Here is a 17,235-nt window from a genome sequence, read left to right as displayed (position 1 = left end):
ACATATGCTTTTGGATTAATATTATGCTTATCATGCCATGTTTTATTTTATTTGGAAAGTGCTATTATATTGTTGAGATTTATAAGTTATCATGGCATGTTCATATTCATTTACTTGTTCATCATGCATGCTTGCACCGATATAGTACTCACCCTGGGCTAGGGCCAGGCTTCACGTGTATGTTCACTTTGCACCACACACTCATCTTGGATCCATTGTAGGTGCTAGTCCTATCTTAGGTTGCAATAGGCAACTAGGACTCGTATGTGATGTACCTAGCGCTAGTCTTTACATGATTGTAGTACTAGAGCGTATATTATGATTACAGCCAGTCATGTTCATGTCAGAATCCCTCTGCATGAACTCATGTGTTAGCATAGACTGATGACCACCTGATTTTCTAATGCCATGGTTGAGATATTATGATTTGTGTATTTATGGAATTATTGTTGATTTACATTTGATTTCATACTTATACGTATTATGATTTTCTAGAAACTATACATGTTTTATAGCAAGGGGTTAGTATGTTCAGAAAATAAATGTGTTTTATAAACCTTTGTTTTTACCCACTCACACCTTCTGTTTTTCACCCCTCCATGACTTAGTTAGCTAAATTTTTCTGTGGCGTACGAGGAATCTCTGGCGGTTCTGACATATCCCTAAATAAATGTAGGAGCTTATTTCCGGTTGTGTAATAAGTATCTTAACTAGATTCGATTGCTCTATTTATGTCATATCATCTATGCTCTAAACACTTGTGTTTGATGGGTCATTTCCACTACTGCACACTCTCTGTATTAGTTTAAATAAATGCTAGTTTTGGTTTAAATTTATCTATATTTTATACATCACATTCCTTTTGGTTACGCCACCTTTGAGTGTCGACCAGCATACCTCGACTCCGGTCTGGGTGTGTTAAGAATGATGTTTATTTTCATTCTAATTCCTAATAGTTAGTAAATATTTTAATAGAAATGCCTGATTTCGATTCCTGCTTATTCCGATTCATGCTTATCATGATCCTTGTTTACTCTGATTCATGCTTATTCTAATTCTTACTTGCTCTAATTTTTAGTTAACAAACATGCCCTCAGTGTAAATTAGTGCAAAATATAACTTGTACGGGGATAACTAGCCAAGATTTATTTTGGAAAAGTTTTAGCCGAAGTAACCAATAAGAGCTAAAATAGCTAGCATGATGGAAATGTTACTGGGCATCAGCATCATTCTGTACTGACACGACACTGCTAGCGTGGGATGGCCCACCTAATATCTGATTTTGAAACTATGGCCCACCTACACAATAAGATGGTTTTAATTTTGAGAACTTTAACGAACTTTCAGTACTGTTCATTTTAATGACAAATCATATTTTTACATTAAAAAATCAATTATGATACTATTTACTTTACCATTTATTTTGTCTTTATCGTTAAAACTCAAAGTTTTCATATTATTTTCATTAGTTTTCCTTTTAATTTTCTGTTTTTAGGCACTGTAATAAATGTTGCCCAAATAACAAAACGCACAGCCGAGACGCATAGCAAGAGTGATGCATTTTCGTTGACCTCTATTTTGTTTCCACAACAACAAGCAACATCAAAGGATTCATAATTTCACATACAAAGGTTTCATATCCAACCAATTGCTACAACTTAATCCAGTTGCAGTTAAGTCCTACTACTATTAGGGGTGGGTTCGGTTCAAATCGGTTCGGTTTTTTGCCAAAATCGAAACCGAACCGAAATTTTGGGTCGGTTCAATTTTTTTTCGGTTCGTTTTTTTCCGGTTCTGTTTCAGTTTGGTTTCAGTTTTTTTTCAAAAAATGAAAAAATTTGAATCTTAAATTTTAACATATTCATCACAATCATAACATAAATATTCCGACTAGACTTAAAGATAATGAAAATAAACATTTAAAGTTCAACTAGAATTATAACATAAAGGTTTTTTTTTGTAAATATTTTGGGTTTAAAGTTTAATTGTAAATAGATTTCTTTTTAGACGATGATGATGGAGTAGGACCTTATTCATTCATCTCTTTCTCTCAATCTCTCTCTCTATATACATGTATTCTTCACTAGCAATAAGATAAACATTCTATAATATACTATTTATTTTGATTATTGTCTAGGTAACAATTTTTGATATTTTCTTTATCTTTATGGTCCGAATTTTTTTTATCCATATATGTGGTTACATAATATAATTTCTACATTCTGTGTTTAGCTTCTACCACCAGCAAATTTTGAAGAGGTGTTCATCAATATTTTTGAATATATTGATATACTTTTCAAAATTGTTAGGCCACGGAAGCTACTATACTTGGCCATAGGTGAGAAAGTTTGAATTTTGTTTTTGATCTCGTAGTGTTTAATAAACTCATGAAACTTTTATACGCTGTTTGCTTTCCTTAACCAACTGCAGTGCAGTTGAGATATGTGTTCTTACATATGTGTTGCACTTAATGATATAAACTAGAAATATTGCATGTAATGGTATAAGTTCTAATTTTTGTTGTAGATGGAGAAGCTGAGAAGACAATTTGAATTGGAAAGCAAACAAGTCCTATCAAAGCAGCAGTCCAAAGTATCATATTCTAATATAATAAAATCAAATAATTAAATAAATAAAATTAAAAAAATATTAATTTAATTATTTCAGTTTGGTTCGGTTTTTAGACCACCAAAACCGAACCGAACCAAAAGAGTTCGGTTCGGTTCGCTTTTTTCAATTCGGTTCGCTTTTTTCGTTCGGTTCGGTTTTTTCGGTTTCGGTTCGGTTCGGTTTTCGATTTTTTGAACCCACCCCTAACTGCTACTCATCACATTGGGGTTAGGGATTCACATTAGTGTAACTACACAACTATGTTTGTTCTCATACGTGCAAATTAGTTTAGTGCATATTGTTCCTTGGTCACACCTAGTCTCTTGACCGTCGACAACTGCCTAGCTATGGTGGCAATTCACCATGCTGGTGACCACAGTCAAGCAGGTTCACTAGTTCGGAGCATCGAACCTGAAATCTCCCATTTTTTTGTTTATTGGTGAGGCAGTCTGCGCCCTTACCATTGGGCCACTTGTTGTGATTATCACCATTATCATTACACGATCATAACCATTGCCAATCTCACCTCCATATTATGGTGATATCAAACAAACAGGTCTTAACGAGTAGTCATTAACAACCCAACAAGTTGTAACAGGTTGTTTTGCCACCTCTTTGTCTAGCTATTGGTCTAATTGTGGACATTAGCACATTAATTAAGAAGAAACCTACTTTTAGTTCACATGAATATGAACATAATTAAATAATTTGTAATCAATCTATACCATTATTAAGGAGGTTGATCTAATGGTTAAGGAGAAATTCTCATATTGAAAAATTCTTGTAGAAAAATACTTTTTCCGTAACTAGGATAAAAGAGTAGAAAATACGAAGAAATTTTTGACAAAATTGTGAACAATATTATTAGTGAATCAAAATTGATAAAAATGCTACTCTATAACAAATTCTTTGGGTGTTCCCAAAAAAAGAGAACCCCCACTGTGTGACATGGAAAAAAATAGCATCATTAAGACATTGTCGACATAGGATCATTAAGACATCTGTTCAAGAGAGAATGTTTTCAATTCAATGAGCTTCAAGTCTCTCAATATACTTGTAAATATTTAACGTATTAATCACATCATTATCATGTAACACTCTTAATAATTCTTTTATATTCAAATTTGAAGAAAAATAACTTATATGATAATCGTGTCGTGTTTGAATGGATCTAAACCGATCACTAAACACGAATTGCACTCCCTTAATCGTGACATTCCGAGTACTTTCCAACAACATAATATTATTGTTTTAGTAAAAACCCTAACAAATGTTTAATCAAAATTTTAATGAACATGAGTGGCCTGCGTTATATCTTAGAAGGTTAAAATATCTGATGAACAATATCTTTGTACGGACGTAGGGCGTACGTTTAAGAATCTGCGCGCCTCCTCAGACAAACCGCAAAAAGCCCAGGGGAGATCCTTGTCAAGCGGCCCCCGCTCCTCCACCCCCAAAAACACTGCCACGTGGCACCGCGTCTTGCCTTCTCTCTCCCCCTTCGACGGCGTTTACCAGTCTCCAAAATTCGCACCCTCTCCCCTTTTGGTCAGCGTCCTTTCCCGAAAACGCCCCCAAACCCCTCTCTCCATTTTCTCGCTCAATTTTCTCGGGAAACAAACAGAAAATCAGACACAACTCGCCACAACTTCACCGCTTGCTTCTCCGATCGAGTTTCGTGGAGGTGGGGAAAATTTAGATGGATTTAGCTCCCTATGCATCACATACCTCGATTTTTCTCTCATAGCAAGGGGACGAAAGCCATGGATCCGAAGAAGAACCGCCGGAAGCCGCGGCTCGAGCGCCGTAATGCGGCGAAGCACATTGACTACGACGCCGCCTCGATGTCATCCTCACTCGACGACTCCTCGTCGTCGGCCTCGCTCCACACGCGCTCGTTCGACTTGGACCGGACGAGCTTCCGGGTCGAGGGGAACGAGGGCGATATGGAGCGGATATACAAGACCTTAGGCCTCGGACCCGACGACTTCTCGATATCGGAGGAGGACTGGGTGGCCCGGAAGATCCGCTCGACTTCGGATCTTCTCCCCATATCCAGATTGTACGGGTTGGATAGTCTGGATAGTCCGAAACCCGACGAATTGAGGGAAGAAGTGGCTGAGTTGTCCGATAGAGTAAGGGCTATTACTGTTGCTGCAACTGAGTTGACTCGAACTGACTCGCCGGTTCCAAGCGGGGGTTATAATGCTGATGCGGCTGCTGCTGCTGCTACTTCTGTTTCAGCTGGGGTTTCTATTGGGATTAAGGGTGTGCGGCCGCCCGTGCTCAGGCCGCCGCCGTCGATGAGGGTTCCGGTGATTGACGACGGATGCTCGACTTGGGACATTCTGAGGGATTTTGCGCCAGAAGGCGCAGGAAATGCGGTGGGAAAGAGATTTGGTTCTTCTTCTGCAGCTTCCTCTTGTTCTGATGAAGAAGAAGAAGAAGAAGGAGAGGTTGGAGAGGAGGGCGCTGTGGAAGGTGAGATTAGAGAGACTGTGCCGGTCTCTGAAGGGTGTTCATTTACGACGTCGAATGATGATGATTCTTCTAGCACCACCACTGTTTCTCCGAATGAGAGAATTTCGCCGAATGGGAGGCTAAAGCTTATTATCAATCACTGGGAGAAGGGTGACCTTCTTGGTAGTGGGTCTTTTGGGTCGGTGTATGAAGCCATTTCTGAGTAAGTGTTCAATACGCTTTACAGTTTCTGGATGCTTATTCTTGAGATCGAAACTTCAAATAGCTTAGAGGAATAAATAATGACATAATAAGCAAGCTTAGGGAAGAAAGATCAGCATTGAAAGATAGTTTGTTGTTCTTAGGACTCGGGCTAGCTGTAGGTTAAATTTTAAGTGATATAACATTTAAGTGTTTAGTGGTGATGGTTAAAGAAAGGGTTCCACTTGGTTTCAAAGTTTACGTGTTGGAAGAGAAAATAGATGACCTCATTTAACTTAGTGATACTAGTGACGGAAAGACTAGCCTAGCTTGATGGAGTGTTCTAGACGGGAAGTTTGAAAGGCATTATTTAGCTTTGATTGGAAGAATCGCCAATACCCTGAAAATCTTAAGATGATAGTTGTTCAAATCTGAGACCTTGCTCCAATCAAGTGCTAAATTTGCACCAGCAAAAGCATTTTTTAGACATATATTGGAATTCAATGGGTTGTAGATGAAGAGATTGTAGGCTTCTTTGCCTTTTTATGTTATTTGATTCTTAAAGCATATCTGATTTTCCTACTTCATGGGGTTTAAGTGTTTTTGAGAACTATCAGCCAGTATATCATGCCATCCTTGTGGTATGCAAATGTGTGGACAATTGAGTTATGCCAGGAACCCTTTTTGCAAAGATCTAGTTCTAGGTGTTGAATAGAAGAGGAACTTGAGTTCTTAAATATAGGAGGAAGGTGATTTATATTCGAGGGTGCTACTAGATTTCAAAGCAGAGGTTCTCTTTTATTCATTTCACTATTTATTTATGGTTTTCCAAATTCTTATTCCAAACTTGCAATGGTTCCTTGAAAATATGCTATAGTTGGACCCTTTGAGGCAGAACAATGGAAGGTTAATAAACAACTGAAGAAATATATTATTTTTACAGATAAAAGAAGGTTATGGTTGCTATGTTTTTAGAGATAGCAGACACCTAGGCTGCAAATAAGCACAGCTGAGACATACTTTTGGCTGGCTGTCTGGATTTTTTTTTTCTGAGCTTAACGATAGGGGAATGGATGCAATTCTATAGTTATTTTATCTTTCCCACTTCTACAGTAGCTTACTGTTATTCATAGAACCTTTATTTCTATACGAAAGTTTGATAAACTCTACATGAAAATGAATTAGTTTGTTTTTATGCGGATCTCCCCTAATGAACTTAAATAATACAACTGCTCATTTTAAAAGAGCGGCCATGCTTCATCTTTAGCTTCAGAGATATTCTATCATCTTATTGATTATGGTTATTCTTTCCTTCAGTGGTGGAAGCTTCATTGCTGTGAAGGAAGTTTCATTGCTTGATAAAGGAAGTCAGGGGAAGCAAAGAGTTTATCAACTTGAACAGGTGACGGAGGCTTTTCTTGTGTCTGGTTCTGTGTCCTGGTTTTGCTTCCCCAATTCCCTGTTATTAAGTAATTGATTCAGTTATTATATGTGAGTAGAGCCTAGGTTGATTATTGTTTCTTGCTGACATACTTTTCTCCTCATTTGTTGTTTTCCTTTTTTTTTTCCTTTCAGGAGATTGCTCTTTTGAGTCAGTTTGAACATCATAACATAGTTCAATATTACGGCACCCAAAAGGTATTCCTTTTTATTTCCTTGTTCTTGACTTGAATGTATGCCCCATGTTTTTTTGGTCATGCTATGCCTATATCTCCCATGATGAGTATTTATGCATGTCAAGATCATCTGTTCAGTATATAAAATTCTACAATTCATGCCATTATAACTTCCTTTTTATTTAAATTGACACTTAGTGTCATGACAATGAGAATCATAGATGTTGTTGGTGTGCACAGCTACAAAAATGTCCCCCTTAATGTACACAAAATATTCTCATACATTCTATATTTTGCATTTCATGACATGGTATTTGTTATATGCTATTGCTATTACTATCTTTTATTTAGTTTTCTTATTTTTATTCACATACAAATTGATTTTAGATATAAAAAATTATACTGGCCAGGGTGTCATGTATGGATGGTTACTGGTTATCCTTTCAGCCACTTTGGCCAAACAACTTGATGGTCTTGTTTGACTCCAGAAGTATTAAGGATTTGTAGTATCAATTGTAGATAAATTGATTTTAAGCTTAGGTTATTTCTGACCTGTTTTATATTGATAGTATATTACATTGTCTGGTTATGATTTACTCTAATTTTCCCATAGCATACATTTACCAGTTAAGCATTAGATCTTTATAGCTCTTGTATTTATCAATCTACTCTGGTTATGAGCACCAGTATCTGATGTATAATTTGTTCAATGGTCGTTGTAGGATGAATCAAACCTTTATATCTTTCTGGAGCTTGTAGCTAAAGGTTCCCTTCAGAAACTCTATCAGACGTATCATCTTACAGATTCTCATGTATCTGAATACACAAGACAGATCCTCCATGGACTGAAGTATCTTCATGACCGAAAAGTGGTTCACAGGTAATTCATATCACAAGATTTATATTTATTTGAAAGATGTTATGTGGATTATTTCCACCTATGAGCCATCTCATGTCAGGGTCATTCCATAAAAGAATGAAGATAAAATTGAAGTGGCCGTGCCATCAGAATGTTCATGCCATGCTTTCCTTCTGTATTTTGTCTGCATCCATTCTCATCTATATGTTTCTTGTATTAAGGGACATCAAATGTGCAAACATTCTGGTGCATGCAAATGGATCTGTGAAGCTTGCAGATTTTGGATTGGCAAAGGTTTGTCTTTCATTCCTTGGAATCTTTTCTGTTTTAGTGTTTACAATATTTACAACTTACAAGTGATTGTGAACTACTTTTCTCCTAATATTTTTTTTGCGTCCTTTTTCCAGACTATCCAAAATATGAATGACATTAAATCTTGCCAGGGGACTGCATTCTGGATGGCCCCAGAGGTTTGCCTTTACACTCCATTTTAATTTCAGTTATCAAAAATAAAATTAGACTATTTTGAATGCTTATGAGCTCTCTTTTTCTTTTAATCGAGGACATAAAGTACTTCAGTTTGATACTGATGAAGACTTGTTTTACAATCATGGATTGCTAAATTTAGTGGTTATTGCAGGATGATTTTCCCAAATTGTACTTGCTTCCTGAACTCTGATAAAATGTTAATGTGTTTTAGACAGGTTGCAGCATTAACTAGTATAACATTTATGTGAAAACATTGCTAAATAAATAAAGCAACAGGAACCATTTAAGTGAATATTTTGAAACAAGAAGATGGAATTTTCACATGTGCAACTTGAATGTTTGCCAGCTTCTGTTTTTTCTATATATCACATCACTTGGAGTATCTTTCTCGAGTATGTAGGCGGAATGGATGTAGTTCTGTTTTTACAATGTCTAGCCTCTGAAAATATTATAAAGTCGTTGCATGTCCTATATTTTGCCAATTTTTGCTTGGGAGGCAAATATGTTGATACATGCATGTTATAGGCTGTGTCGAAATTTTTTTTGAGTATTTCTTAGTCAACTTATTCTTGTGCAGGTTGTGAACCGAAAGAGCCAAGGTTATGGGCTTCCAGCTGATATATGGAGCCTTGGATGCACTGTGTTGGAGATGTTAACTGGGCGGGTTCCATACTCTAATCTTGAATGGGTTTGTGCCAATTTCATTATGAGTTTTACTCTTTATGGTCTATACTCTAGTGATGACGACAATGTGTTGGATGATGCATCTCTTTTGACCTTTGTTTCTGACATAATCTCTTCTTGTGTCTCAACAGATGCAGGCATTATTTAAGATTGGAAAGGGAGAGCCCCCTCAGGTTCCCGATTCTCTTTCAAAAGATGCACAAGATTTCATTGATCGGTGCCTACAAGTTGATCCAAACAAACGCCCCTCTGCTGCTCAGCTCTTAACTCATCCATTTCTTAAGAGACCCCTTCCCATGTCTTCTGGATCAGCATCTCCATATCATCACCGGGGGCCCAGCTGAAAACATTTGTTCACCTATAAGCTGTTGAGATACAAGGTAAAAAATTGGCTTTGTTTTCCACTGTTTCATATTCGTTGCTTGCTCTTCCCATGAATTTAAACTCAAAAGACTTAAAAAACCAATACTTTCACTGTTTAATATGTTTTTTGCTTTAGTAACATCTCTGTCCAACACTACAGATGCAAGACTTTTTATCCACGTTCTGTAACTTGCTCCGGTATCCAGTGTTCAGCCAACAATTATTGGCTTACGCTAGTAGAGTGCGTGTGAGTTCATCCATTTTCAAGGTCTTGGAAGGATCTGCTAACGGGGTCCATGACTTTAGAAGAACAATCAACCCCCCTCGGTCCACACCTCCTTACTCAGAAAATCTTGCACCGTGGAGCATTCTGGTATGAAGTTATTCGAGTGTATTCATCTGTTGTAGAATATGATTAGCTTGAAGTCTCACTTGTTTTCCCCTTCTAGTTCCACAGTAAGTTATTTAGTGGGTGAAGATTTGTAAGCATTGGAAAGGAATCACGATTTGTATATAATTTGTTATCATCGTCGTCGTCGTGGTGGCAGTCCGCAGGCATACGTAAAACAACCTGTAATCTCTTTGTATGATATTTTACTTGGCAAATAATTTAGTAGGGCAATTTCCGAGCAACCGAGCTTGTGCAAAGTCTTTATATTCGTGGAAAGGGAATAGCCAACCATTTGGGAATTAGCCATGAATTTTGACTTTTTATTTTAATTTTGTGTAACTTGGAAAACCATTTATATAAGAGTAAATTTACAAAGCTTTCCCTGGTTTTATTCTTTTTAAAGCATTTTCAACCTAAACCATCAGTCAAATGTCGACATCAACAAGAAACGTCAGTAGCTGTCAATGTGGTGGCGGATTTTTAATTTTTTTAATTTTTTGTTTTGTCAATAGAACTTTCATTACATTAAAAAACTTGTACAAAGCTAAAAAAAACCCGATAAACAAACAACATATAAGGTAAAGGGTCCAAATAAAATGAGAGTTGCAACCCAAGATACAACGGGAGACCCTCACAAACTTATGCTTGAAGGTTGCAATAACATTCAACATAAAAACCCTAATCTCAAGCTACATAAATCAAACCACTGTTGTCGTCACATCCTCGAAGGAAGCCAAACTCTGAACTGAGAAAGTAGACACCAGATCCAAGTCTCCTTCACGAACCCGTGCAAATATATACAAACAAAGTATCATATGGGTAAAGAGTGAGGCTAAGGAGTACGTAAAATACCTAACACTTGGCTTGATGGGGATTCGACATGCTGGTTGCGGGGAAGTAAAGGAGGGTAGTAGATTTGGTAATCCAATTTCTGATTGGAGCCTGCCTATTCAAGTACATGATGGGGATGGAGTATCATAGCTAAGGAGGAGGGAGAAAGGAAAATTAAAAGATAGAAATCAGTAAAAGTAGGCAAAAGACGCTGAATAAGGGGCATGAAGCCCAAATATGAGACAAACTCAAGGAAAACTAAGATAAACTCATGGAGAACCAAGAATAAAACGAAAAGAGGAGACTGGAAAAGGGAGATGAAGAAGCGGTGGATGCAGGGAAGGGGGTGAGGTAGAGGAAGTGAGACAGGAGGAAAAAGATGGAAAAAGGCAAAAAAGGGAAGGAAGGAAGGATGAGGGAAGAAGAAGGGAAGAAAGAGTAGCGGGTTGCCACCTACCCCGAGCAAAAGCAAGGGGTGGCGAATGTTTGAATTGTGGATTGTGAGAAGCCAGTGCAAAGCATAGCAGAGGTGTATCCGCAATCTACATGTGGACAATGTCTACACTTGATCGTCTTGCACTTTCTTCACAGGATTGTTTTTTTTTTGTACTCAAGTGACCAAAAAACAAGAAGGGAATTGTGCTAATGACAATTTCTTTTCATCTGCATAATTTGATTTGATAAATAAATATATATATATATATATTTTTTTTTTTATAACAAACGATAGTTTTACACTAAAAGCATTTCCACCCTTAAAAAGCCCCATGTGCAAAAGACAATTCAATCCCCCAAGTGAACGGTAACTCCTTTTAGTGAATAGTAACTGCTTAAATGCATTTCTACCCCTAGATTGAATGGCCTTGACAATTAGTATTAAATTATTATTATTATTATTTTTTATTTTGAATGATAATAAAATATTGATTGAAAGTATTTGAAAATATTGAAATGTGGTGTAAGGTGGAAGAACATTTTCACATCTCGACCTGGGTCCCCACCACATCCCGAGTTCGACTCCGCCGGAGCAGAATATTGTACGCTTAGGGCCCTGACCATGCCTTCACGATTTTGTTTGTGGGAATTCACACGAGAACTTCCCAGTGGGTCACCCATCATAGGATTGCTTTCGCGCGAACTCGCTTAACTTCGGAGTTCTAATGGAACCCGAAGCCAGTGAGCTCCCAAAATGCCTCGTGCTAGGTAAAGATGAGAATATACATATAAAGCTTACATGATCCACTCCCTTGGGCGATGTGGGATGTAACAATCCACCCCCCTTAAGGGCCCGACGTCCTCATCAGTACACATCTGGCCAGGGATAGGCTATGATACCAAATTGTCATATCCCGGCCTGGGCCCCCACCACATCCTGGACTCGACTCCGCCGTAGCACGATATTGTTCGCTTTGGGCCCGACCACGCCTTCACAGTTTTATTTCTGAGAACTCACACGAGAACTTCCCAGTAGGTCACCCATCATAGGATTGCTCTTGCATGAACTAGCTTAACTTCGAAGTTCCGATGGAACTCGAAGCCAGTGAGCTCCCAAAAGGCCTCGTGCTAGGTAGAGATGGAATATACATATAAGGCTTACAGGATCCACTCCCCTGGGCTATGTGGGATGTAACAATCCACCCCCCTTAGAGGACTGACGTCCTCATCAACACACATCCGGCCAGGGATAGGCTCTGATACCAAATTGTCACATCCCGACCCGGGCCCCCACCACATCCCAGGCTCGACTCCGCTGTAGCACGATATTGTCCATTTTGGGCCTCGACCATGTCCTCACGGTTTTATTTCTGAGAACTCACACGAGAACTTCCCAATAGGTCACCCATCATAGGATTGCTCTAGCGTGAACTCGCTTAACTTTAGAGTTCCAATGGAACCCGAAGCTAGTGAGCTCCCAAAAGGCCTCGTGCTAGGTAGAGATGGGAATATACATATAAGGCTTACAGGATCCACTCCCTTGGGCGATGTGGGATGTAACAAACATGGTTAGGTATTTATAAAAAAAAATTATTATTTTTATATTTTTTGTATTTTAATTAATTTTATGATTTTTTGAAATTCTTAATTAAATTTTTAGGGTAAATTATATTTTACCTCCTCAAGTTTGAATGCAATTGCAACTTCATACACCATTTATAAAAGATTTCAATCTTATACATTTACTGTTATTGATGCACAAAACCGAATGGGTCTTGGAACAACGTAAATCCGACCTTGAATCTGCAAGAAAGTAAAGAACATAAGATGTATCGTGGTTCACCCCAATGTTTAGGCTACGTCCACACTGGTATTGTATTTCTCTGTTTGTGAGAGGGTTGTGAGGGAGAGAGAGCTTGTGACCTTTGTATGTGAGGATGAATGCTTTTTCCTTTGTGAGGGTTAGGAGGCCCTATTATAGAATAAGGGCTCCTCACTTATTACATATTTGCCCTTCCATTTATTACACAATTACATTTGAGTCCCCTGAATATTTATACGAGGTCTAAATACGGAGGCCCTAAGTATGGTACAAATAGTAGTCCCCCAAGTCTTCAGTCAAGAGAGTCTTTTGGCTGGAGACTTGAAATTCAGTCCATGTGTGGGCCGAAGTAACTAGATGTCGTCTAGAACTGAATACTTGATATGAGGCGGTGCTCAATGTGAAATGAGGCTCAACTAGATGTAGCATATGTTGCGAGGCTGCTCAGCTTGTGGTTTATGTTGCCTTGGTTGGCTCGGATTGTGGCGTTAAAGGTGAGGGAGTCCTTTTTATAGAATATGGGCTCGCTCATCAATACATAAGTGATGGGTTAGGAGTGATGCTCGCGGCGATGTGGTTGCTCAGCTGGCGGCGATGCTCTCTAATGAAGGTGAAGGAGTCCATTTTAAAAGATAAGGGCTCGCTCCTCAGTACATGAATAATGGGTGCTCTCTAATGAAAGTGAGGGAGTCCCTTTTATAAGATAAGGGCTCGCTCCTCAGTACATGAATAATGGGTGCTTGATGCGAAAATTATCTTAACACACAAATTTAACCATTTTTTGACAATTGTAGTACAAGGATAAGTAGAGATCGTTTTGGACTGTGGATTAGGAGGGTTTGCTAATAACCTCTGAACTGACTCAAAAACATAAAACTAAACTTAAAAACACTTAACAAGACTCACAAGACTCAAAGCAAACTTAAAATACTCAAAACAGCTTAAAACAACTAAATAAACTTAAACTAGACACTAGGAATGACTTTGGACGAAAATTGACTTTTACTTGAATCAAAACATTTAAAAACACAAATTAAAACAGATTCTAACTAATTAGACATACTAAAGTAAAGGGGGATTGAGTTTTGGACGAAGTTGAAACAAACAAACAAGTATGAAAAACTAGACAGATTGTAAAACAAATTTGAGAAATAAGATGATGGACGGGATAGCTAGAGGCTTTTTCTCCACACATGATATGTATGCAAACAACTCGATTTCCAGTTACTACTTCATTGAATTATGAACGACAATGCTCCAAATTGACCGTGACATCACTAATTAACTCTCATATTTTCCTTGTTTTATTGGATTGGATGACATCATTCAACAACCCAAAACAATCTTCTAAAGTTCCCTACATGACATCATAATAGAGATACAATCAAAGATCATTGCGTTTAATGAAAATCATAAGCATTGACAAAGCACTTGCAACTATGACATCATGTCACTTATGCTAGGAATTTAACTTAATGCGATCGTTTATAAGCGACATTCACTACATGTGAATATAAGTTTGTAACGATTATGTGAAACTTCCTTATATTCTAGCAACGGATTTATGCATGCCAATTAAGTGTAGACCCTTAATTAACAAATACAAATAAGTTATCAATCAAATAGTTAAGCCAATTGCATTCACAATTCAAGAGTTGATAACTGGAATTTATCAAATTATATTGCACACATAATCATGGCTTTGAAATCACCCCTAGCCAAGAGGGGTTTAGCCACTCATATTTACAACAAAACGAAAGGAAATGAATTTAAACATTAGAAACAAAAGAAAGAAAACACCTAATCGCTCAAACGATCCAAGTTGGACAGCAAGCACGTCCAAGCACTTTCCTTCCATTCCTTTGATACGGCACAAGGTGTTGGTGAGTGTTTCAAGGTTTGTTTGTATGGAGGAATGGATGTGAAGATGAATGGATGTGTTTGGATGAAGGTTGTGTTGAAATGGGAGTGAATGATCTAACAAAGTATATACTCAATTTATGTTACACACACTCCCTTTTATAGAGGAAGTGCATGGCAATGGAGGGGAACATGGAGTGGTGTAGCAATTGAGTGCAATGATGCATGAAATATGAAATGATGGAGGGAACAAGGAATGGTGTAGCAATTGAGTGCAATGATTCAATGTAATGATGCATGAATCTGAAATGATGTTCAATGATTCAATGTAATGATGCATGAATCTGAAATGATGGAGGGAACAAGGAATAATGTAGCAATTGAGTGCAATGATTCAATGTAATGATGCATGAAATCTGAAATGATGGAGGGAACAAGGAATGGTGTAGCAATTGAGTGCATTGAATGGTGTTTGAAATGATTCAAAGGTGAAGGTGAAGTGATGATGCAAAGCATGGGGGTAAAATGGAGTGATGTTGCAGCTAGGGAACATAAATGATTGTGCACATGGTAGAGAAAGGAAAGGGAGGTGGAATGATGCAACAAATGAGTCAATGGAGGGAACATGGATGATGATGCATGGCATAGGAATCCAAAGGGAGTGCAATGGTGGTGCACGGCAATGATGGAAATGTGAATGATGGAGTGACACCCCTTTGTGGCTGAGCTCTTTGTCCTTTTTACATTAATTCTTCTTTCTCTTTTAACACATTCCTAACCTCTTTAGTCTTCAATTTCGTCCATCCACCTTGCTCCATGCATGTGCTATTCATTCCAAGCCCAAAACTGCTCAAAAATGCATCAAAATGCATCTTATTGCTTTATAAGGCCTATGGACCTACAAACACACGAAAATAGCTTAAAATACATAATTAACTAAGAAATAACAACATAAATGCATGAGAACAAGCTAACTCAGTCGCATAAATATGCTCCTATCAGTGCTCTCTAATGAAAGTGAGGGAGTCCCTTTTATAGAATAAGGGTTTGATCCTCAGTACATAAATAATGGGCTTTTGAGTCCCCCAAGTATTTTTCATGAGGCCCAGTTGTGGAAGCCCAATATATGGTACATAGTGTAGTCCCCAAAGTTTTCAGTCAATAGAGTCTGTTGGCTGGAGACTTCAAATAGAATCCATGTATGGGTCGAAATGGCGGTTGTTCGGAGGCGGTCTTTGTATACCATGCACTGAAGCTTTGTAGGTGAAGCTTTGAAAGTGAAGCTTTGAAGTTGGAGTTTTTGTAAATGAAACTTTGAAAGCTGGAGCTCTGTAAATGAAGCTTTCGAAGCTAGAGCTCTGTAAATGAAGCTTTTGAAGCTGATTGACATGAGTGATGCTCATGAATGTTTATGTATGATTGACATGAGTGATGCTCATGTATAATTTTAGAGTACTAGACATACTTTTACTCATCTGGTTGGTGATAATAGCGGCAGGTTGCCGAATAATTTTGGAGTACTGGGCGTACTTTTGATCACCTGGTTGGTGATAATAGCTGCAGGCTGGCGAATAATTTTGGAGTACTGGATGTACTTTTGATAACCTGGTTGGTGATAATAGCAGCAGGCTGCCAAATAATTTTTTTGTAGTACTGGACGTACTGGTTGGTGATAATAGAGAGCCTAGCTTTTTTGGGCATATGGGCATTCGCCCTTCCCCATAACATTACAACCTATTATATTAGGCTTGCCTTTTTTTTTGCTGCTTTTTTTACACATCAGTATAACTATACAATAATTGCTCCAGTTTGCAGAAGACAACTTAATAAAATATTCATCAATGATAATGGGTATGGGTGTGCCATGCTTTCCACTTCCTCAGCTTTTCTCCATCTCCAGACATCTTTTCCTTTTTCATTATTTTCCTCCATTTTTCTATTTTTGCTTTCTGCTTTCCTGTCTCGGCTTTTCTTCATGAGCGACTGCTTTGGATATGTCGCTTGATGACATGATTAAGGGCAATATTCCTTTCTCTTTATTTTCTTTCTTTTGGCAGATAGCAGACAACACAAAGGAGAACAATAATAGAAATATTGTAAGGAAACTTATCTTCCTCCTGTTTTCCACTAGTGCTCGTGGTATTCGCAGGAGATAGGATCTGGGAATCATCGCCTTCTGGGGCTTTTCCGGCGGAATTGTCAAGGTGGGTTATCTGTTTTTGGATCAAGTTCAATTCTTTGGTGTTTGGTAGCATTCCTTTAGCTGAATAATACCAGCAAACGATCGGCTCCAGCCATTAGAGAGCGATAACGGCACAATCGCCACCGACATCACGACGCTATTGGCATTACAGAGAGCCAGAGCCAAAGCAAGCATCGTCACAACTTTGACCTGCTCCGAGGTGATAAACTTGGTGAAACTCGACGCCTGAATCTCATTCTCCTCTGAAAACAAGCTGAACTGAGCGTCGTTGGACGAAGCTCGAACTCGATGCTTGATATCCGGGCGGAGCTTCCTAGATTCATGCCGTAGTCGAATTCTCTGCAGCGAGCTTGCCGACGAAACGTCTCGAAATTGGGTGTTTCGGTTATGCGAGTCGACGAAACGCAGAGG

General features: G+C 38.3%; 1 protein-coding gene across 1 annotated transcript; it reads left to right on the top strand.

Annotated features, from left to right (window-relative positions):
* Window positions 1–4,013: 4,013 nt before the first annotated feature.
* LOC103439421 (mitogen-activated protein kinase kinase kinase 1-like) lies at window positions 4,014–9,915 on the top strand. The gene is made up of 9 exons (XM_008377988.4): window positions 4,014–5,293; window positions 6,589–6,673; window positions 6,847–6,909; window positions 7,610–7,767; window positions 7,968–8,040; window positions 8,154–8,216; window positions 8,813–8,923; window positions 9,051–9,299; window positions 9,443–9,915. Exons 1-8 carry the CDS (start codon window positions 4,326–4,328, stop codon window positions 9,261–9,263), a joined length of 1,734 nt encoding a protein of 577 aa, XP_008376210.3. The 5' UTR covers window positions 4,014–4,325; the 3' UTR covers window positions 9,264–9,299; window positions 9,443–9,915.
* The last annotated feature ends 7,320 nt before the right edge of the window (window positions 9,916–17,235 follow it).

Source organism: Malus domestica, chromosome 08, assembly GCF_042453785.1.
Source record: "Malus domestica chromosome 08, GDT2T_hap1".
In the NCBI taxonomy this organism is placed as follows: Eukaryota; Viridiplantae; Streptophyta; class Magnoliopsida; order Rosales; family Rosaceae; genus Malus; species Malus domestica.
This window is presented reverse-complemented; position numbering and strand designations above follow the sequence as displayed.